We start from the raw sequence: 22,986 nt of genomic DNA, 5'->3' as shown, positions 1-22,986 counted from the left end.
CACGAGAAAAGTTGTCGTACCATAGGCACGAGGAGTGTGTGTGTGTGTGTGTGTGTGTGTGTGTGTGTCTGTGTGCGCGTGCGTGTGTGTGTGTGTGTGTCTTGCCGAGCTGATGTTCTCCTGGTTTTGCTTGACTCTCTCCAGCTCTGGAGTCACTCCAACGCTGGTGGCCTTCACTGCACTCTGCTTGTATTTGACCTGGTGGCAAAATCAGAAATGTCAGGTCAGGTGTCATCAGGTTAGCCAGATCAGGTGGTGCTAAACTATTACTGTTATTAGCTGCTTATTTAACTCAAGCAGTGGACAAGCTGTCAGTCAGCCAGCACTGACTCCAACATGTAGTTAGTGTGTTTGAGACACTCTCTGAATGTATGATTGTTCTGTTCTATTAGCTGACTCGCTCACACTCTGACTTCCTGCCCCAGAGCCACACTCGGTCCTCACACTCCTCATCCCCACATCATGACCGTGCAAACGAACCTCACGACTCGCTGACTGCTGCCCTGCTCACTTTGTGAGGCCGCTGTCTGCGTACTCACTGAGCTGATGTTCTCCTGGTTACGTCGGACTCGCTCCATCTCAGGTGTGTCCATGACTGCGGTGCCACAACCCACCTCCTCCCTGTACCGGACCTGAACAGAGCTGGAGGTGAGTCATCTGCTGCTATAAAGGCTGCTTGTTGGTGGCGGTTACTTAAACTCCACTCCCACTCAAAAACACACTTTACTTCAGTGTTCTGAAGATTGATTCTCTGAGCTTAACATTCACTCATATAAAAAAAGCAAACTGTTTTTCTGAAGCAAGTAAACAAGTTTGTTGATTCCAACCGTAAACGTACGTCACTGATCTTCTTGGCGTTCTCTCTGGCGAGGACGATCTCTGGCGTCTCTGTGACCGATGACGTCAGGTTTCTCATCATCTTTGAGTCCCAGCAGTATCGCAGCTAAAAGGAAAGAAAACGCTGCTGTAACAAGTGTGTAAATAACACTTTAGAGTTATGTCGTATAACCTTTTAGACATATCACCGCCTGTGACTGCTGACTACAATGACCCTGCAAAACTTTGCTAATAAACTTCATCCCAGTCCTGAAAACGAAGAATTGTTTTATCTCTGAAATAGCAGCAATACAGTCAATGTAGACTGAAAATGCAATGTCTGTTCCTACGTTTGCACACTTTGTTCTTGGTGTTTGTGGCAGTAGTGTAAGATTTTTATAGAAAAATACCGAAGAACAGACTTTACTGTGTACGTGCCCAAAGCCTGCAGTCTCGGATCTAAACATTTGTGCTTATGACTCATGAATTTCATTTTTAGAGAATAACATGTGCTCACCAAGTCATCATTACTAAAATGAGAAGAAAACGTTATTATGAACAACAATAAAAATAATAAAAAGTAGATTAAAAATGACAACAATCTTGTGCATTTACTACACTGTTTCATTGTCCTGAAGTTACATAAAAATCACAGGAACTAAAACTTCAAAGCTTTTAGCCGATCATAATTAACAGGAATACAGTGAACAGATGGTGGGGACACCGAGCACTCACAGAGCTGATGTGTCTCTGGTTGGCTTTGACCCTCTCCATCTCGGGGGTCTCAGAAACCAGACTGTAGCGTCCCTTCAGTCGCTCCGCCTCGTCTTTATACTTCTTCTACAGAGAGGGGGGGCGGGGGAGGTGGGGGGGTTAGATTGGAGGGATGAACTTGTCGTGTCACTTAAAGCATCTTGTTTTAACACACAGACCTGGCTGTAGACGTCTTTGAGGTAGGAGGCGTGCAGCAGCTCAGGAGTGTCTGTAACCGACCCGTATGAGTGTTCTCTGAGCTGCTCCGTCTGCTTGTACGACTTCTGCATCAGGCAGACAGAAACCATCAGCTCAATGTTCGCAGGCTGCATGTTTTATAAGAATAAGATGTCCGAGAAAGAACTTCCATTTACTTTAATCCGGTGACACAAACCTGGCTCTGGATCTGTGAGGCTCTCTTGGCTCTTTGCATCTCCAGCACATCAGCACTCAGCTCCATGCCTTTCCCCACAATCTCCCTCTCCAGATCTTTGCGGTACTCCTTCTGTGAACACCACAGTTGGAACTCCAGTTCAGATCAGGCCACTTACACCTTTCAGAAATCTGTGTGTTTTTAGTTTACCTGGTTCAGTATCTGATTGGCTTTTCTGACCCTCAGCAGCTCAGGTGTCTCTTCAAGACCAACACCAGATAAGCCCCGCCCCTTCACCTCCTGCTCCAGGTCCCTCTTGTACTCTTTCTGCAAGGAAAGGGCGAAAAAAAAAAGAGCAAAAACAGGGAAACTAAAAATGAAAACGTAAATGATTTTTTTAAAAGTAATGCTTGATTGATTAAAGCCAAATGTTTGTTCTTTTTCTTTGTGAAGTGCTTCATTTCACATAAATAGATTAAAAATGTGTTGATTTCTTTGCTTCTCTCCTTAGAATCTGCCATATATTGTTTAAATAAGCAAAATACTCTATACATTTAGCTCCTCCTCTTATTAAAACTCTTTAAAACAAATATATGTGGGTTCACTGATTTTGTCTTTCAATCGTTCAGATAATAAAAGACATGAAAAGAAAAAACCAGAAAAAGGAACAATCACCAAAATCCACAACACAAGTGCTTCACAAGCCAAAAGATGTTGGAAATCAGTGGATTATCTGCTCTTCCAGGTTTGAGCACAGCTTGATCAAACCTCTAACGTGGCTTTAAATAGTTCATCCCTCTGAGGCTACGTCACCTCGCTCAGCAGGCTGCTAGCATGGCGCGCTGTCAGGTATCCAGGCGTCTGGTCGATGTCCACCAAGGCTTTGCCCTTCATCTGCTCCTCATAGTCCTTCCGATATTCCTTCTGTAAGAGACACACAGCACAGTGAGAGAACAACGACACACAGATAGACGTGATCAGCATTAATATTTGTAGCTTTTTAAGGCACAGGTGCACGATAACCCTCATACTTGTACAACCAATAATTGTAAACCCCCACAAAAGTACGATCGCTTCATCGTGCCCGAGCTTCACTGGTGTTTCCTTCAGCAGCTGATTTGGAGTCTAACTGGTCAAACTGTGGGGCACAGATCCACAGCAGGTGGCACACACTGATCTCAGCTTCTCTAAAATACAACAGATTTGTTTTCATGTTGTTAACGATTGACAGAAAAAGAAGTGACACCACGCTGCAGCATCGTTCATGATGCGAGCAGAGCGTTAATAACCTGTGGCTGTGCTGTGAACTCTCTCTGTACGACACTCATACACTTTAAACTCTGTTTTAAACAATATGATAGCTTTCCTTGATCTAAGCCCCTTCTGGAGTCGTATTATTATATGAGTTATGATTTATTTTAGGTTTAGATTTTCTCAGCTGTGAAATCAGTGTTCAAAGTTCTATAATAGGCAGTGAAGATATATGCTCGCTGTGTTCTGTGCAAATAAAAACACTTTAATTTCTCCAAACTCATTCACTCCAGTCTGCAGGCCAAAATATTGTTTGGATTATTTGCTACATGTCACATAAAAAGTTTAAAAGTTACAACCAAAGACGCACAACACGCCAAACCTGAAGTCTTCATCTGCTGGATCCAAAGCTCAGAGTGAAACTTCTGACTGGAGTGTAAAGCTAAAGAAACACATAAAGTCTGTTTCTGTCAGAGCTGCAGAGACGTTTCACCTCGCTTTGCATCTTCTGTGCTTCCTTGGACACCTTGTAGGTCTGAGTGTCTCCGAACTCCATCAGGGAGCGACCTTTGTTCTTCTCATACTCCTCTCTGTACTTGACCTGAAGACAACAAAGCACACAAACCCATCAGACGCACTTACACAATGTAAAGTTTAGAAATTATCAGACAATGAAAGCTTTTGCTTGTGTGTGTGTGTGTGTGTGTGTGTGTGTGTGTGTGTGTGTGTGCGCGCGTGTGTGTGTGTGTGCGTGTGTGTGTGTGCGTGTGTGTGTGTGTGTGTGTGTGTGTGTGTGTGTACCTGGCTGTGCAGCACTGCGTTCTCCTTGTGGTGGAGCTGTTCAGCCGTGTGCAGAGCTGTGTGGTAATGAGCCTTCGTCTGCTCGTACTTCTTCTTATACTCTACCTGATCACATATACACAAACACACACTATTATACAAGATGACTATTTATATAAGCACAGGCTTATTCAACAAGCAGAAGGCTGGCTGAAAAAGCCCGAGTCCAGTCCAACAACGTCCTCACTCAACGAACTAAAATAAAATAAATAAAGACACACGAGCACAATGCAGGACTGTTATTGTAATTGTGTGTCGGTAGCAGATGTTAAACTCTTTATTAACTCCTGCAACATCCGCATGGGCTTTGCAGAGACTTTTATTTTGAAGGCTGCATCGTAGCACTTTAATAAAAATAATAATCTTTGTTATTATTCTATGAAACAGCTAGTTTTTCTCTGACAGTCTAACATATTGAATTATTGTCTAACAGCATGTGGCTTACATTGCTCTGAAGCTTGGTGGCGTGCAGGGCGTGCTCCAGCTGCAGGAGGTTCGGGAGGTCGGAAGAACCGTCTGGTTTCTGGTTCTGGTTGGTTTTATATTTCACCTGGAAGACAGGAAAAATGCATATCAGCACTCAAGGTTTTCCAGGGGTTTTAAAATGATTTCAGGGCACATGTGATTCCTTTAAGGAATGGCGAGGTTGGCAATCACAAAACAAAGAGATTTATTTGTTCCCGTTCACTCTGGTTTTACTCACTTATCTGTGCAGCTTTAAGTGATGCTCTGCCAGAGGTGGCAGAAGTACAGACATTCTGTACTTAAGAAGTGCAGATACTTGTGTTAAAAAACACTCTAGTAAAAGTTGAAGTACAGATGCAACGTCTTTACTCAAGTACAACTGACAAAGTGCTCTGAAATGTCAAATACAAATCTCAAAGAAAGTAAGAAGTAGCTCTTTTGAGGGTATTTCTACCAGCTACTTTTTTCACAAAGCTAACTGAACCTCGCGCTATAGAAATGTTTAAGTCTAAACATGGACGAGGTTCTTTCTGGAGAAGCAGATTAATCATCCGGAGGTCCACCATCACAGTGACTCTGCAGACCATAGTAAAGAAGCACGACGTGAAAGGCCAAGCCTCGTTTACAGCTGGTTAGCTGTAGCTCAACTATCAAAATAAGAGTAAGGGGACTGTTATTAGTCATAAATCTGCAGAAGGTGGGATAAAAAACGTTCCCAAAGATGTTTTATTGTGTAAAGGTCTCAATCCACACCTCGTTTTTTTTCTTTGAGGAGCCAGACTTTCTTGTAATGAGCTCTCCAAACGTTCAAAACAGGTTTTTTTCACTCATTTTCAGTCTTTGTATCTGACCATTTTCAGATTTTTTTTTTTAAACACTGACCTTTGAAACTCCACATTATTGAAGTAGCGAGGGAACAAAATTCAGAAATATCCAAAGAAGACAGAAAGGTGCCTCAGGCTGTGCTGAACAAGGTGGCCGAGGTGGTTTGTTAGGTGAGTACAAACTCTGGTTCCACCTTATATACCATGTTTCCATGTTTGCATATGTTTAACCCTCTCAAGGCAGGCGTTGCCGATTTGCAGCAGTTAAAAACTAACAACCTGATTACCCCACATACATATTTTCTGAGTTTTTTTTCTCAGAAGCACCACTGCAGGACTTGGTTGTGCATTAGCAACAAAAAGTTTCATTTGAGCCTGAGAGGGTTAAAAAAAATCACTGTGCCATTGTGCTCGAGAACTACTGGGGCCTTTGGTATCCAAAACGGATCCAGCATCACAGTGATTCAGAGTGACGTGTGGTGATTATGTTTCCTGGTTAAAGGTTAAAGATGAGCAGACATTTTACAGACATTAATGTCCATCAGGGTCAGTCATTGTAAAGCTCTCTTCTTTCTCTGCCAAGTAAAGATGTTCTGGCTTCAGTTCATCATCATGCTGTTCAAACAGCAAACCCAATCTCAGGGTCAGAACATCACACGAGCCACATTTTCTACCATCTGCAGAAACAGCAAAGTGTGAGAAGTATTAAAAAAACAGAAATTTCCCTTTGAGTTCCACATATAACACTTTACTTTGATGTTTTCTTCAGTTGTGTTGCCAAAATCGGTTCCAGTTTCAGCCCCCTTTTCAACAAGCTCTTCTACTAAAAACCTGCATTCAGAGATCCGCCTATGTATCATGATGCTGAGTCTCAAAGAGAGGCTTTTCTAAAAATGCAGCACTGTGTGAACGTGCAGCACTCCTGAACGCCGGGCAGCGTTCAACACAACAAGCTGTTATGTAATGCGGTGAAGTGGGGAGGCTCTTTCCTGCAGCTGTGTGGGCAGTGAGTGGACGAAAACGGCTGCCTCTGTGTGTGTGTCTATTTGTGCTTGTATGGTGCTTCTTTTCACTGTTCAGCTCTTATTTTCTCTTTTTGTTTGTTTGGAGTGAAATTTATGGTGACTTTGTAAAGACATCTGAACTCCAGGGGGCTGCCCGAGGTTCAGATGTAGTTTTAGGTTTCATGTTAGAGCTGGGCTCATATTTGGCTTAGATTTGTTTAATATTTAATAGTGATGATGGTGTTCAGAGCGAGAGAAAGAGGAATGCTTATATCAATAAATGTCCTCACAACTGCAGATAGACCAGCATGTGTGTGTGTAACCTCTTCAACTTCTCCAGCTTTCATCCCACAATCCCTCTCCATTTGCCTTAGAAAGGTTGCCATGGTTACGCCCACACAACAGACTGAATTTTTCGTGAGTGTGTGTGTGAAAGAGAACGACACACACACAGCTTTTTCCCTCTTCGACTTGATTATCTCAGTGACTAAAAGAAAAAAAATGTCTCCAGGTGATCTACGGGAAAAAATCAGATTATTCTGTAAAATATAAAAAAAGAATGAGTCATCCATCCATCCATCCATCCATCTTCATCCGCTTTGTCCGGGGCCGGGTCGCGGGGGCAGCAGCCTAAGCAAAGAGGCCCAGACCTCCCTCTCCCCAGCCACCTCCTCCAGGTTATCCGGGGGAACACCAAGGCGTTCCCAGGCCAGCCGGGAGATATAATCTCTCCAGCGTGTCCTGGGTCTGCCCCGGGGCCTCCTCCCGGTGGGACATGCCTGGAACACCTCACCCAGGAGGCGCCCAGGGGGCATCCTTGTCAGATGCCCGAACCACCTCAGCTGGCTCCTTTCGATGTGGAGCAGCAGCTGCTCTACTCTGAGCCCCTCCCGGATGGCCGAACTTCTCACCCTATCTCTAAGGGAGAGGCCAGCCACCCTTCGGAGGAAGCTCATTTCTGCCGCTTGTATCCGTGATCTCGTTCTTTCGGTCACTACCCACAGCTCGTGGCCATAGGTGAGGGTAGGGACGTAGATCGACCGGTAAATTGAGAGCTTCGCTTTTACACTCAGCTCCCTCTTCACCACGACGGACCGGTGCAGCGTCTACATTACTGCAGCCCCAATCCGTCTGTCGATCTCCGGCTCCCTTCTCCCATCACTCGCGAACAAGACCCCGAGATACTTGAACTCCTCCACTTGGGGCAGAAACTCGTCCCCGACCCGGAGTGGGCACTCCACCCTTCTCCGGCTGAGAACCATGGCCTCAGATTTGGAGGTGTTGATCCTCATTCCCGCTGCTTCACACTCGGCTGTGAACCGTTCCAGTGCGAGCTGGAGGCCATCACCCGATGAAGCCAACAGAATCACATCATCCGCAAAAATCAGAGATGAGACTCACAAAAACTCAAATACTCAGTAACTAAAAAAGTAACTAAAATGATTACATTAAAGCATAATGCTTGAACAACACCCAACTTTAATATAATGAAGCCCACAGAAGTCAAAGAGTAAAATATTGTTCCCACTCTGCACTGCTTTCCCATTAGGCATAAAATAAAAACAAAGAATTTTATAGAAAACTATGGACACACTAAACTACACAGCACACACATGCAGGCATTTTAACAGCTTTCCTTTGTGGTGCACTTTCATACTCACCCAGTTAGACTATGCTGACCTACATTCAGAAAAAAACCTGATGAACGATCATCACATGCTTTATTTGAACTTCAACCTGTGTGTGACTGATCATGTGACCACGGTTCACTCACCTGACTGGCCAGAGCAGCAGCAGCCTGCGTTTGTTTGAAGGAAACACAGTCCAGCGGGTTGTATTGAGGTTTCTGCCCCTTTAACTGTCTGTCAAAGCTCTCCTTATACTTCACCTGCAGGAGAGCGATAAACAGAGACATCAGCTGTTAAATGCAAGTGTATCTTTTCCAAGTCTTTTAACCACACATTATAGTGCTCACTTGCAAAGCGGCTACTAGTGCATGCTGGGAAGGCTATGTGTTACCTGGCTGGCCAGTTTTGAGACCTCTTTGGCGTGCTGGATGTCGGTTCTGGCCAGAAGAGACTCGTCACTGTAGACGGGCTGCTTAGTATCACTCTTATAGGTCACCTGTAGATGTCACAAACACACAAGAAACACTAAATAAAACAAATACAAAAAGATTAAAACAGCTGTGAAAAGACATTTTAGTTAAACGTAGTTATTTTACTTTCAGTTTTTAGGTAATTTGATAAATCTGTGAACTTTACAAGCATCAGGAGGCGCCGGAGCAGATATTTATTGAGACTGAGACGTCTGAGTGGGAGTAAGGAGATTTAACTGTAATATCTGTTCCAAAATCCTTACATTTTGCCCTTGGCAGCATCATCCACATAATATATATTAACAGCATCTAATACTAACAAAACCAGGTAAAAAATAAGTAAACCCAACTGAAAACAATCAGAGACAAAGCCCCTCAATACAAACTAAAAACTGCTGCAGTGTATTAGGGCCACACAATGAATAAATTAATGAATAAATAAATATATAAATAATATATTATTGATAATTTGAGAATAAAGTCAAAATTCTATTTAAATGTTGACATTATCGTACAATGTCTGCTGTATTCTCCACAAACCCTCTTGTTAGTGAACCTGGTGCATCGTTGTCTGTGTACATTTGTTAGCACTGAATTAGCTGTTACTAGTTCCTGTTTGTAAAGTACAAAGAACGCTAAGTGGATGTTATTACAGCCGAACACATACTTTCTACTTCTAAGTCCAAACCCTCAAAGAGACCCCTGAAGGTCTGTCCCAAAGAGAGGACCGGGTCAAAATGTCCCCACTTTCCAAAACAAGTCCTCACAAAGACAGAAATACAAACACACACACGTCACACTTTCCCATAAAGCTACAAAACACTCGCACATAATGACAGTTCAGTGTTAAGAGCAGAACATTTTCTATAATTAATCAGCATTTCCACTCAGAGAGAAGCAGCTGAACAGGAACGTTGTCATGGAAATGAGTGTTGGATGGAACGTGGTTACATGTTCACACACACACACACACACACACACACACACACACACACACACACACACACACACACGCTTACATCGCTGGCCAGTTTAGCTGCGTTGGTGGCGTTCACGATGTCAGGTCTGTCTGGGATGGTGTTGTAGTGATGAAGCTCCTCTTTACCTTTCCTGTAGCTGACCTGAGACCAGCAGAGGAGGTTAAGGAGAAAAGGAGGAGTTACTCTAATAAAACCAACATAAACAAAAGGGCAGTGAAGTTCAAAATTAAAAACATAAATAAAACGCAGGTGTTAAACACACTGGTCATAAAAACAGAAAAAAACAGCTGAATTCACTGAAAGCTGCTGTCGGGAAACAGAAGGTCTACACTATGAGTAAAGCCACTTAGCTAGCATGATGATCACATGCACAGCTCCACGGTGTTCACTTTTAGCACAAAAATCATATAATTAAGTCCTTTCCCAGTCGCTCCTGTGTTCCCTTGTGTGTCTCAGATCTCAGTGGGGCTTTTTCCACTTGCACTCTGATGACAACTATCTTTGTTTGTCTCTGGTAGCTTTGATTCTTTTTCCTCCACCTTTTATTCCAGTTTATTATTAGCTCTGACATAATCGTGGACTATAAATGGAAACAGAAAGCTTCTGGTACCACAAATCATGTCTCTTGCCAACATATTTATTCATGCAATCTATTTTACACATTCAACAGGTGAATATAATAATATTTTACAGTATTAACCGTTAAAGGACACTGTTGTAGAAAGACTGAAATAACAGCTAATGGTCTAATATCATAGACTGTGCATAGACTGCATTCTTTCTAATGGCCAGCAGGTGGCGCCTCCTCTGGTTGCAAAGATACTTCCAGTATCTAGAAGTTTGTTAGAGGTTTGTTGTTTCCTTGATGTACCTTACAGAACGTTTTCCTGATGACTTCTTGGGATTTCATACACTTGCTCTGGAAAAGCACAAATATTCGCCTCTAAAACTGACGGCAGCATCGTTTTAGAATTCAGAATAAAAAGATTTCATTCGTTTTCTCCAAGCGTTGTCCTTCCTTGCTTTAATAAGCTGATTGTCAGTGGTGTTTGGAGAATCTCAGCTGAGGTTTTTTGCGATGCAGCGTGAAGCCGAGTAAATTTTTGATCGACTTGTGCAAACGCTGACTCGCCTCTTTTCCCATCACCTGCTGTGAGTTTGTCTTGTTGTATTTGTATGTAATGATGCTGCACCATTGCTCAATAAAACACAATGTCCATTTTTAATTACAGTTCTCCTCGGAGTTGATAGAAGGATGGACCAGGTTACACATTCACTGGTTAACAACTCATTAATCAAACGTTGTGCTCTCAGTCGTCAGATCCAGTTTCAACACACAAATATGGTGATGGTGAAGCCACGAGTAAAATCAGTCGGCTCAGAGCTTCAGTATCAGACTTGCCTAACCAATCACAGACAGCGCAATGTTATGCAGCAGAGTACAGTAAAACATGTGAACAGTGGTTTGGCAGATGCACTGCAAAATAACTGTTACTTGTTGTGTTTTACTGTAATTTAATAGAGAAACTGTTAAGTTCTGCTGATGAGCTGCTGTCGGCACAGTTATACGAACAAACGTTACATAACAGCTGTTGTATCACTGATTCAGACGGACAGGTAAATATTTACTTCACTCTGCTTCTTGTTGACCTCCATGGCGTGCTCCACCTCAGGAAGCGTCTTCATGTTGGTGTAGCTGGACTTCCCCTTCTCCCGATTATATTTCTCCTTGTAGAGCTTCTACAGAGAGACAGAAGAGAGTCAAAAAGGACTGAGGAAGAAAAAATGATTAAATAAGTGAAGAAAAGGAGATGTGGAGGATTTGAAAAGAGAGACGCAGAGAAACAGAAGCCTGATAAATTTAGGGAGGAAAACATCAGATGACTAATTCATCCTGGTGCTGGATTGCGTCTGAAAGCGCACTCGTTCATTTGTCTAAAAATAAGACGAGCTGACTTCCAACTGTGAAAATGAGGAATTCACAGCGTGATGCACAAATGAATACAAAAACTGAGTGAAGTTAAAAGGCCTGCAGAATAAACCGGCCGCCTTCTGTTTGGATTTTGCTTTAATCGTGTTTCAAAAACCAACTGATTGCTAATGTGTCATTTCTTTATAAAGAAATAAGAGTCCTACATTTAAAAAAATGCTTAAGGTCTATGAATCTGTGAAGAAAATAATAATTACTGTAATAATAATAATTACTGCAGACTGTCAAACATTAGATATGTTGCATATAAACATAAAACAGCTGCATATCTGTAAACTTGTACTATAATATCAGGAGTACAAGGACAAACTAATGAGTGATGTATGAGTTTTAACTAGTTTGGATAAAACTGTTATTTAATTGCTTGTAAGGTCTCCTTGAGTGTCTTTACTGGTGCCTGAAAATAAAATGTAATGTTGTTGTTGTTAAATGAGGTGAATTTTTTTAGCTTCTCCTTTTCATTTTCATTTTATTTTTATTGCGGCACATGTGGCGCAGCGTGAAGAACAGACAGACTGAAGAAACTGATCTGGCTCTGTTATTGGCCGCAAACTGGACCCTTTGAGTAGGAAGGTTAATAAACTGGTTTTATAGGAAAGAGCTGATACTGGAACCAGCATACTGGACGGTATTGTCCTGGTTTGTTCCTTCAGGGTTTTACAGACACTGGGATTGTCTGGGCTGCTGATGTAAAGGCGGTCTACGTTTCGCGCTCCAGTTAGCGTCGCATTGCTCGGTCAGCAGACATGAAACCAGAGGAGGATCAGGCCCGCGTCCCAGATTACCCAAAGCTTTGATTTTCTGCCCTCGGGGCTGATTGACACCAAACAATTCCCCTCATGTGTAACATCCGTACAATAAACAGAGAATTTCGTGTTCTGCACCAGCACTTCAGACAGTTTGAGCAGAATCAGGTCACATGTAGCACATAGCTGAAAACTGTCCACTTCACACACGCTGACATGCTGGGAAAAGACAAACAAAACAAACAGACAGGGCAGAGCATCCAGGAGGTGGAACACATGACGCCCACTCTGTAGTAGTAAATGCACCGGACCGTCACCTGCTCCACTCACACTGACACCACGCCAACGATGTGTCACGCCTGTAAAAAACATCACTCATGGTTACCAGAAATGAAAAACACCACAGAGTGGATTTAACTCTTCTAGACAATCAAAATTTCACTTTTGAGCTAAAGTGAACACATTTTCCTCCCCTGACTATTTCCATACAGCTATTTCAAGTGCAAGATGCAGCAACAGTTTGCATAACAATTTAAAGTCTTTGCTCAGCTTAATGTAGAAAATAGCAAAAGCAGGTCTCTGTACAATCATGAGCAATTACAAGTTTCCTGCTACCCTGCTGGTGGAGCTGTCTGTGAGCATGTGCAAATCAGTTGGAGCAGACAGGCTGTAAACACAGCCGGGACAAAGACAGGAGAGCAGGCTGCGTCATGCATTTTGTGCCAAATGTCTTTAGACAGCTACATCAGAGCTCTCACTAAGACCATGATTGTGCATCACATCAGTCACATCCTGAAGAGAATTTGAGTTTTGCACAGCTTTCAGTGATTGCTGAAGACCTTTCTCTGCTGCAGTTTGTTCATATCTGAAATAAAACCTACTTTTTAACTGTTGATGCTCTTTGAGTCTTTAACTCCACCTACACTGGTGACGGGGCAGGAGTCTAAGCACAGATGCCCTGTTGTCCTGGGAGGTGTTCCCAAGCTTACAGAGACACAACTTTTCCAGTGTCCGGAATCTGCCCTGAGGCCTCCACCCACCAGGACAAGCCTGACACACCTCAGCTGGGACATGGACAGGCCTTTAACCACTCAGCTGCCTCCTTCTGTTTTTAATCCTGACTATCTTTTTATACTTCCTCGAGCATCTTATCCATCTTGTCACAGGTGTCAGTTTCCAGCAGTGAGTCTGTGAGAAGTGTGTGCCTGTCCCAGTTTATCAGCTTCAATCTGCCACTACTGTGTGTGTGTGTGTGTGTGTGTGTGTGTGTGTGTGTGGTGGACAGTAGGTCAGTGTCTGTGTCCTCAGGCTCTGGAGCACCCCACAGCTGCTCCCTGTTTTCACGCTTCTACAGACAAAATGATACCGACTCACAAAACACTTCCCATGAGCGTGTCTGTGTGTGTGTCTGTGTGTGTATTTGTGTGTGTGTGTAACACAGGACCGCGGGATGTTGCTGTTTAAATGCCTCCCATCTGCTCTTTAGTTAGAAATGTGAACTCCGAGTGGATTATAATTCCAGAGGTGTGACATCTGTCTAACCATGTTCACGTTTCATCGCTTTGCTGCTTAAAAACATGCAGAGAAGTTCAATATTTTTCTGTTGTTGCTCTTTCAAAAGCTCAGCTTTTATATCTCAAATTTGCTCCGTTTGCTCGTTAAACTGAGCGCGAATAGCGATTTGGTGTCTCTGACTTGATGCTGTGAAGGCGGCGTCACACTCACATCGCTCTGTGTCTTGCTCAGCTCTTTGGCAAACACTGTCTCGATGGTTTGGGGCATCTGGGCATAGAGACTACAGCCAGCTTCTTTCTTGCTCTCCTCCCTGTAAGCTTTCTGCGACACAAACACGTGAACCACATCAACAGACGCCGACCACATCAGGACGTCTTTTAAAAAAGCAGTGCAGCATTTTGCTTTGCTGTCTCACCAGCATTTATTTTAAAGTTCTGCATAATTAGAGATTTCATAATGAAATATTTATTATTATGAGGCTGATGCATTATAAATCTGCTCAAAAAATATGATCACAACAGTTGTGCGTGCTGAGGTCTAACAGAATGTAATGACGCCTGCCTGACTTACACAGTTAAGCTGATTTTAATGATTTTCATCTCTAAACTGGAAACACTGCACCGAGCTACAGACTGATTAAAAAACATCAGAAAGTGCAGCAGCACATGTGTACAGGTAAACAAATGGAAATGCCCTGTTGGTTTGCTGAACAGCAGTTGTTCCCATGTGCTGCTCCCTCGTGATCCCATCAGGCAAAAATAAAGCAAATCCTGCCTGAAAACTCAATGTTCAACCATAAAACTTTAAATAGATTTTTTCTGTTACTACACAAACATCCTTTTTATAAGAAACAACACTGTTATCATAGCAAAAAACCTTCATGCCAATGATACTGTAATGCACAGAAAATCTGAAAAGCAGGTAAATCTCACTGTTAACTTGTTCTGCATTTGTAATAAGAATCTGAAAGGTAGAGACAGTCTCCAACCAGAGCTGCACAAACATTCACAAAACGATTAAATGTGTGTTATAAATACAACATCAGCACTTCTGTATCAAGACACCGGTACTTCAAAGGAAGTGCGTCGTGATATTTGGCCCTGCCTTGTTCAAAAACAGCAAACGGGAACAATCCCGCCTGTAAAGCGAACCTGCTGCTGACTCACAACATGCTCATGAAGGTTCAGAGAGCAGTGGCTGCATGTTTAAATGTACCTCGCTGTGCAGCTGGCTCTGCTCCTTGGCATGCTGAGTTTCTTTGGTCTCGGGCAGCAGAGAGTACAGACACTTCACCATCTCCTTCTTACCCGCCTCTTTGTATTTATTCTGGGTGATGAAAACAAGACAGGAGATTAATAACTGCTCAGTGACACTGAGCACACGCCTGCACCTCACACTTCATCTGATTCTGTCTGTGTTTGAATAGATTTGGAGCTTGCACTGACAGCTTTATAACAGAAGTATGCAGCATGCAGGCCTGGAGCACGGGGAGCACAGAATATACAGCTGTTTGCAGATGACACTCAATTCTAAAACTGAAAAAGCTGACAGAAAGAAAATCCAAATTAAAGACCTCCATATTTATGATTTTTTTACAGTAAGTTCATGAAGCCAGACGTTAGTAAAATGTTACCAGCAAAAACAGCAAACACAGAAAGCTTTTTTATTCCCCACATTCACAGAGTTGTATTTGATTTATTTTTATACATGCTTAATTTTCAATGTGCAATCAAACTGTGAACACACACAGCTCCCACCTCGCTGTGTGTCTCAGCCATCTCTTTAACAAACTGAGTCTCCAGAGTTTCAGGCAGCAGCGAGTACAAAGTGTTGGGCAGATCCTCTTTGTCCTTCTTGTATTTTGACTAGAAAAGCCAGACGCACAGAGGAAAAAAACACATTGAGAGATATATTTGCTATATTTCTCAGAGAAGCAGTAAATTTACATACCATGAACAGAACAGTACTTGACATAAACATACAGGGCTGTTAGTTTCTAAACACTCCACAGTTTTGAAGCATATTTTGTCAAATTTGACCTAAATAGGTGTAAATGAGTAAATCTGGTGCATGCTGCAGCTCACCTCACTCTGAAGTTCTGAGATGTGCTTAACAAACTCCATCTCTTTGGTCTCCGGCATCTGATGGAAAACACTGCTGCCGATGTCCTGTCTGCCTTTCTGCTTGTATTTATTCTGCAGCGCACAAACATGCAGAGTCAGATGATGAAAAAGAGTCCAGAAAAAAATGAGAACAGTAAATTAGGATGTTGTAACAACATCAACACGATGAATCATTGGGATTTATTTTTTTTTAGCAATTTTATGACACAGAACAAGCTGCAGTGAAACTATTGGACCAACATGTTGTTACACGTTGCGGACGTCCGCCCACCTCACTCTGAAGCTCCGTCACTGCTTTAGCAAACTTGATCTCCTCTGTCTCAGGCAGCAGTGAGTACAGGTTGGTGCTCAGCTCCTTCTTACCTTCCCTGTATTTCACCTGGAGAGCAGAGACATACTCGGTTAATCATACACCGTAACAGAAAAAAATCTACATAAAAAAGTCAGAATTTGTTCTATCTACAGACGTTTTATATGAGCGGGAGAACGATCAAAGTCAAGCTCAATAAAAAAAAAAAAAATCGATGCAGAAAAAATGGTAGACACAGACAGAAACTACTCAAACTCAGCCGAACAAAAACGAAATCAAAAATGGACCCCGAACTTGCTGAAAAACAAACAAACAAACAAACAAACAAACAAACAAACAAACAAACACACAAACAAACAAACAAACAAACAAACAAACACACAAACACCTGACAATTTAAACCCGATACCAAAACTTCAAACACTAAATCATCACTTAAAAGTGAAATTAATTAAATACAATTGTAAACAGATAAATACTGTATTAAATGTTTTAAACAACATTATTCTACATTTAAGTCATTATTTAATATTTAATTAATTAATTCTGATTTGAAATAAAAATTGACACATTTATTTGCATTGATGTGTTTATTTAATTGCACTCATGGAGTTTTGAGGTTTTATTTTAGTACCTGGTTTTTGTGTGTGTGTGTGTGTGTGTGTGTGTGTCTGTGTGTGTGTGTCCGTGTGTGTGTGTGTGGAGGGGGTTCAACCCTTGTGCCCTCCTGAAATTTTGCACCCTTTTGACACCCTCGTGTACAAAAAAGTACACAAACAAAATCTGCCATAAAATCCTGACACAACAACATTATTTTTTAATTTTATTTCTTTTTTTCAGAAATCATTTCTCCAACTTGAGGCCTTTTCAAAACGTTTAAACATGAAATCATTTTCAGGACTTTATCCTTTAAATGTCAGTTTAAACGTCTGAACTACTGCAAAAAAAACACAATAATTATTTTCATATAAGAAACAGAATGGTGACGGGAACAAAACTGATCTGACTGCATTAATATTTTAGGTGTACAGTGATGCCAAATTTGTGCTTGTACATGAACATGTAGAAAAATGTACGTATTGACTTTCTTACTTCAGTCTTTTCCTCCTTTTTTTTGTGGAAATGTTTGTTGCCTCCTGTGGATTTTATTCCAGTCTTTTTGTTTTTCAAACCAAGTTTTCTGTTGTTTTCTTTCTTTAATAACTCTGTTTTCCTGCTGTTGTAACGAACTTTCCTCACGTGTCATTGATTGTTTTAACCTGCGTTCTTCCTGCGTCTCTTTGTGTAAGCAGTAAACGCTCCGATTCTTATATAGTGCTTTTCTACACTCCCGAGTACTCAAAGTGCACATTCATCCAATCACACAAGCACTTTCTTCTTTGCTTTTCAGTGCTTACTAACTACATTCACACACATTCACACTCCGATGGATGCATCGAGAGCAACTTGGGGTTAATATGTTGCCCGAGGATATTTGACATGCAGACTACAGGGAGCCAAGGATCAAACGACCGACCTTCTGATCAGTAGATGACCTCGTCTACCTCCTGAGCTACAGCCACCCCTCAAAGAAGCGTGTCGGCAGCCGTGTACCAGACTATCAATATTCTTGTTGAAGCGTCTTTATGTGCAGCCCTGTTTGTTGCTGTTATTCGCTCCATGTTTCTTCGTGTTTACTTCTTGGATATCTGTGTTACTTCACCTTCTGGACTTTGATAATTTTGGAACTTTTTTCTATAAACTGAAATAAAAGCTTGACTTCTGTTACTTCCATCTGCTTTGGTGTCTGTATTTGGCTCCTCACTCCAGTCCTCTCAAAACAGATGGATTATTATTTGGCAGAAACTGCAGTTTTTAAACATATAAAAACATCAAGCCCTGGGTGCCTGGAAAGGTGGATAAAATTCACAGATAAATGAGAATAACAGCACTGATATTGGTATGGAAAATATGTACTTTATAATACGTGTCAGCCTGTTGTATTCTTATGTATGTCAGGTATTTATCATGTGCCATGTGAGGGAGATTGCTATGATTTAATGATGCTTGCACAAAGTCAATAAAGAGTCGTAAATCTCTTGAATAGTTTTCTGACAGTCACGTCTCGTACCTGACTTTGTAGCTCAGTAGCCTCTTTAGCATGCTGAGTCTCCAGTGTTTCAGGCAGCTGATGGTACAGACAGCTGGTCGCCTCCTTTTTGCTCGCCTCCTTGTACTTGGCCTAAAGAAAACATCAGCCAGAATATTTGCTTGCAGGTTCAAAACAACATAACCGAACATTAAAAAGCCACATTGTTGCCATCAGTCTCATTGGCGGCTCACAGACCGTAAACATGGACACTTTTTGGACTGTGATTTACTTTTGAACCAGCGTCTGCAGGTGTAAAGATAATAACTACTGAGTCACTGATTCTTAGAAAGTTACATCCTCTGTGTTTATTGTGCAGGTAATAATAAAACACTTGGATGGATTTATGACTAAATCACTTTTAGTTTAACAGTCAAGAACAGACACAACAACTCTATGATCCTGTTAACTAAAAATGAAATGCTCTCGTTTTCCTCACCTCACTCTGCAGCTCAGACACAGTTCGTGCTAACTGAGTCTCGGCTGTTTCTGGTAGATGCGAGTAGAGACTCTGAGAGAGGCTCTTGATGCCGTTCTCCTTGTATTTACACTGCAGAGGGAAAAAGAAAGAGCTAAGGCCCAGTGACCCCCAATCCTGAACTAATTCAGACACGAGGAGGAACCAGGAGCGAAGAAGAAACCGAGGGAACAGCAGCTGAAATCTTACTTCACTCTGCATGTCGGACATCTTGGCGGCGAGCTGCGTTTCGGCCGTCTGCGGCAGCTGAGAGTACAAACTGGACGACATCGCCTTCTTCCCGCTCTGCTTGTACTTGTTCTAGAAAGCAAGGAGAGCAAAACTAAATATCAAGTAAATATTTGAGATCGTGACTTTTACTCAAACAGAACAAGAACTCTGAAGAAATAAAGTTTACATAAAAAAAATCGTAATAAAGAAATATTTCCGTCTCAGCCCAGTTTGGTGGTTATTGTTGTTTTATCTTTTATTGTGAAACTGGAAACTCTGAACGAGCTGAAAGTGAGTGAATGAATGGACCGATGTCCATGAAGCCGTTTGTAATGAGTCCAAACCACTGATGGACTTCATTAAGTGTGCCTATGCCAAAAGGCACACTTATTACTATTCGTCAGATTTATTATTCTTATTATTCTCAATCTTCTGCCTAAAATTTGGCCACGTAACTCACCCCGCAGTTTTGAGACAAGCTTCATATATGTTACCGCATTTTGTGCGGCTGGATCTGGAATGGTGTGCTATGACTTTTGGTGTTTATAACTTTTATAGTTTTTCAAATATTAATATTTTAGTGAAAATTTTCCCACGCTTATGTGCCGCACAGTTTTGAGACAAGGGTTGCATATGTTATATCATTTTGTGCGGCTGGGTCTGGACTAGTATGCTATGACTTTTGGTGTTTATGACTTTTATAGTTTTTTAAATATTTAGATTTTAGTGCAAATGACTGAAAGATTAATTGGCTCTGTTTTGAGTTTTGTTCAAAAAGGAATGACTTCATATAGGGAAAAATATATATCACATGTGCAGGACACCTTAAACTAGTTTTTTAATTAAGCAGCAAGGCAGAAAAAAGTCAGGGCTGCATCAAGACACGAGGACTAAACCCCAATTCAACCAGACCCAGAACTGATCCAGAATTAAAACAGGACTACAACAGTTCAAAATCAGGACTATTTGGGACTTGACCAAAACAGAACAAGAATCAGAACTAGATGATAGTAGCACTAAAAATCATCATAGACCTGCACTACACTTATTTTTTTAATTCTACCAAAGTCCACTATTTAGATTGAGAAAAGTTCATATAATTATTTAGCCTTGTTGTGCAAACAAGCCTGCAAAACTTAATAAATATAGAATTTGAAAAATAACAAACCTAAAAAGAAACACTAGGTACGAGATACATGAGGACCTATGATACGGTGATACTTTTGGTAAACAACCATTTGACTAACATGTGTATCTCACCTGCTCTTGTTCATCTCTGTTCTGTCCTCATTCTCCTCTCTCTACCTCTCTCTCTCTTTGTGCTGACAATCATCAAATATACATCAAATCAAAAAATAATTTCCCCCAGGGATCAATAAAGTATTCTGATTCTGATTCTGATTCTGATTATACAGATATTTACAAACTCTTCAGATCAAAACACTTTTTTAATTGTAACATCAAATCAGACTAAATGTTTATTTTTTTTAGATTGATAAATATAAAAAACATAGTTTCTCTCTTTACTCTTAAAGTTAACAAATATCTGTATTTCTTAATTGTAAATGGCACCAAATTGCATTCAAAATTGAGCCACACTTATGGAGCTCCACAATTCTTTTTCTGGTGTTTTGTTGACATCTCTTGATTTTCCCATGTCAAAGAAACAGGCTCTGTGTTTTGCCTTATATGCATCCACAGCTGTGCCACCAGTTTACTCACATGGACTCTACTAACCTATCAGAAGCTTCTTCAGCTCAGAATGGAATCGTCTGGAGTTTCTTATTAATTAACAATAAACTTAGTGCATATGTGCTCCTAAATTTGATCAAAGTGATAAAAAATAGACAGCTCTGTCTCTCTTTATTCTGACATTTAACTAATTCAAAATATATTTAAATATTTATCTAAAACAAAAGTTTACTCTAAATTGATGTTGTACAGTAAAAATGTTTTATGTTTTCTCCCTAAAGTGTATGTAAATATCTGGTTACAAATGTGAATATCCTGCTGTGTACTGAAATCCCTCTTGGGCTACATCCACACGTACACGGGTATTTTTGAAAACTGATATTTTCCGTTTTCGTTTTAAAAAATAATCCCGTCCACACGTGAAGGCAGAAATGAAGGAAAACGCTGCTATGAACATGCCAAAGCAGCAGGTGACACCATATTCCTAACCGTGCAGAAATGTTGGCCAATCAGAAGTCTAGAAGCCTCGGCAGGAAAAAGTAAACAAAGCTGGGGCATAGAAGCAGAACCGAGTAGTATGTGTGGACGGACAGTAACTGTGTGTATATGTAAGCATTTAAACACTGCAGAGAGTAGGATTAACAGTAATAGTATTGTAGAAATTCATTTCACCGAAACAATAACGTGGCGCACAGTGTGACGTCAAAAAAGGCGCACATCTTTGAGGCTGCGTTTTCTCCGTTTTTCTCGTCCACACGTAAATGCAAAAACGGAGTTTTAGAAAATATCCACCCTGCCCGGAGTTTTTAAAAATCTCCGTTTTCAGTGACCAAAAACGCCATTTATGTGTGGATGAAAGGTGCAAACGCATAGAAAAATCTGCGTTTTCAAAAATACCCGGGTAATCACTTTCCCAATTACAATATACAAACTAGAGATGGACCGATCCGATATTACGTATCGGTATCGGTCCAATACTGATCTAAATTACTGGATCGGATATCGGAGAAAAATAAAAAATGTAATCCGATCCATTAAATATCACGAAAGCACCTCACAAAACTTGCAACACGCTGTAACTCACCTCAGAACGTTAGCACGTCGGAGCAGTATGCATCACGTGATAGAGCGGCTGTGGCATGCGGGACCTGTCGGTGGTCTGGATAGCATGTGGAGCTTCGCTAGCAACCCGGCATTTCATCTCCGACAAAGTTATCCCCGAGAGAAGTAAAGCAAGTGTGTAAGTCCATCTCTGAATGTTTGTAAAGCATTCCTGCGTTAAGCTTAACAAGCGACTGCCTCTCCTGCTGCTACTTCAATCATGAAACTGCTTAACGATCAGCTGATCGGCTTTTCTGTCGCGACTCCGTCTCTCTGGTTTGTTTTTGGCCCACTTTGCACCAGAAAGAGGAAACCAGCAGCTGAACAACAGCAGCACGTTTAAGCTTGATCAGCTGTTGTTAGAATTTATTTAATATTACTTTCTACACCAGGATCTTTTTCTACGTAGCTGACGGCTGGTAACTGTGCAGGGGCGGATCTAGCAAAGTTTAGCCAGGGGGGCCGATAGGGCATGAACAGGGAAAAGGGGGCACAAAGACAGACTTTTCTTTCTTATTCTCATTTAAAATGTCTAGCTTTTAATAAATAATTTGATGTAAAAGGAATAGAAGTCCATTACTGTATATAGTGACTATTAAGTCTAATATATATACCCTAGTAAGCTATAGTCCTTTTTCCTTTGAGAAGGTACCATCTGTGCAGTCTGCAATTTTGTTGAAGAAAGATGCTGAATCTATTTAATATTTCTTGAAAAATTATTGATTTCTGTGCATTTTTTTTCACACTGCATCAAATTAAGGTTGATTACGTCGATTAAGCATCATAAGGTGGAGCGTGAGGGGTGGTTCCCTATTTTTTTATTTTTGTTGTTGCTGGGAGTTGGAACTCTATTAGTTAGGTTGCTTAATATTTCTGCTAAGTACTCTTTAAAATACCAGAATAGGGAGGATGGTGTAGGTTTAAGTTTATTAGATTGATCAGTATTGCTGAACTATGAAATATTTTTTTGCATACAGGTATAACAGAATAGCTTTAGTGTAGTTGTTGTTTTAAACTTGAGTATGAACTTCTACAAAATGCAGCAAGATATTTAAAAAAACAGTTTTGTTGATTAAAAAACACTGTATCGGATTCATATCGGTATCGGCAGATATCCAAATTTATGATATCGGTATCGGACATAAAAAAGTGGTATCGTGCCATCTCTAATACAAACTGTTATGGAACTTTACTTAACAAAGTCTTAAGACCGGGTAGTGACACTATCAATATGTCTATTTAAAGAAAAGAGAGATTTTTTTTTTTGTTTTTTTTGTTCTTGTAGTCAT

At 41.1% G+C, this 22,986-nt stretch overlaps 1 protein-coding gene across 13 annotated transcripts in view; it reads right to left on the bottom strand.

The window, feature by feature from the left end:
* The window catches only part of LOC113029692 (LIM zinc-binding domain-containing Nebulette), a 127,723-nt gene that overhangs the window by 7,816 nt on the left and 96,921 nt on the right, over positions 1-22,986 (bottom strand). For 9 of the 13 annotated variants that reach the window (XM_026180670.1, XM_026180667.1, XM_026180669.1 and 6 more), the window contains 23 exons: positions 18,884-18,994; positions 18,656-18,766; positions 18,199-18,309; positions 16,050-16,157; positions 15,740-15,850; positions 15,413-15,520; positions 14,871-14,981; positions 13,866-13,976; positions 11,034-11,144; positions 9,444-9,545; positions 8,346-8,450; positions 8,101-8,214; positions 4,479-4,583; positions 3,995-4,099; positions 3,687-3,794; positions 2,756-2,866; positions 2,153-2,269; positions 1,964-2,074; positions 1,749-1,853; positions 1,552-1,656; positions 839-943; positions 540-632; positions 106-198 (listed from right to left, as the gene is read on the bottom strand). The exons of 2 other annotated variants lie outside the window; for them this stretch is intronic. In XM_026180670.1, the coding sequence (XP_026036455.1) occupies positions 106-198; positions 540-632; positions 839-943; positions 1,552-1,656; positions 1,749-1,853; positions 1,964-2,074; positions 2,153-2,269; positions 2,756-2,866; positions 3,687-3,794; positions 3,995-4,099; positions 4,479-4,583; positions 8,101-8,214; positions 8,346-8,450; positions 9,444-9,545; positions 11,034-11,144; positions 13,866-13,976; positions 14,871-14,981; positions 15,413-15,520; positions 15,740-15,850; positions 16,050-16,157; positions 18,199-18,309; positions 18,656-18,766; positions 18,884-18,994 (2,472 nt within the window). 2 more of the 13 variants (XM_026180668.1, XM_026180678.1) reach the window with 2 other exon arrangements.

This window comes from Astatotilapia calliptera, chromosome 9 (genome assembly GCF_900246225.1).
Source record: "Astatotilapia calliptera chromosome 9, fAstCal1.2, whole genome shotgun sequence".
Classification (NCBI taxonomy): domain Eukaryota; kingdom Metazoa; phylum Chordata; class Actinopteri; order Cichliformes; family Cichlidae; genus Astatotilapia; species Astatotilapia calliptera.
This window is presented reverse-complemented; position numbering and strand designations above follow the sequence as displayed.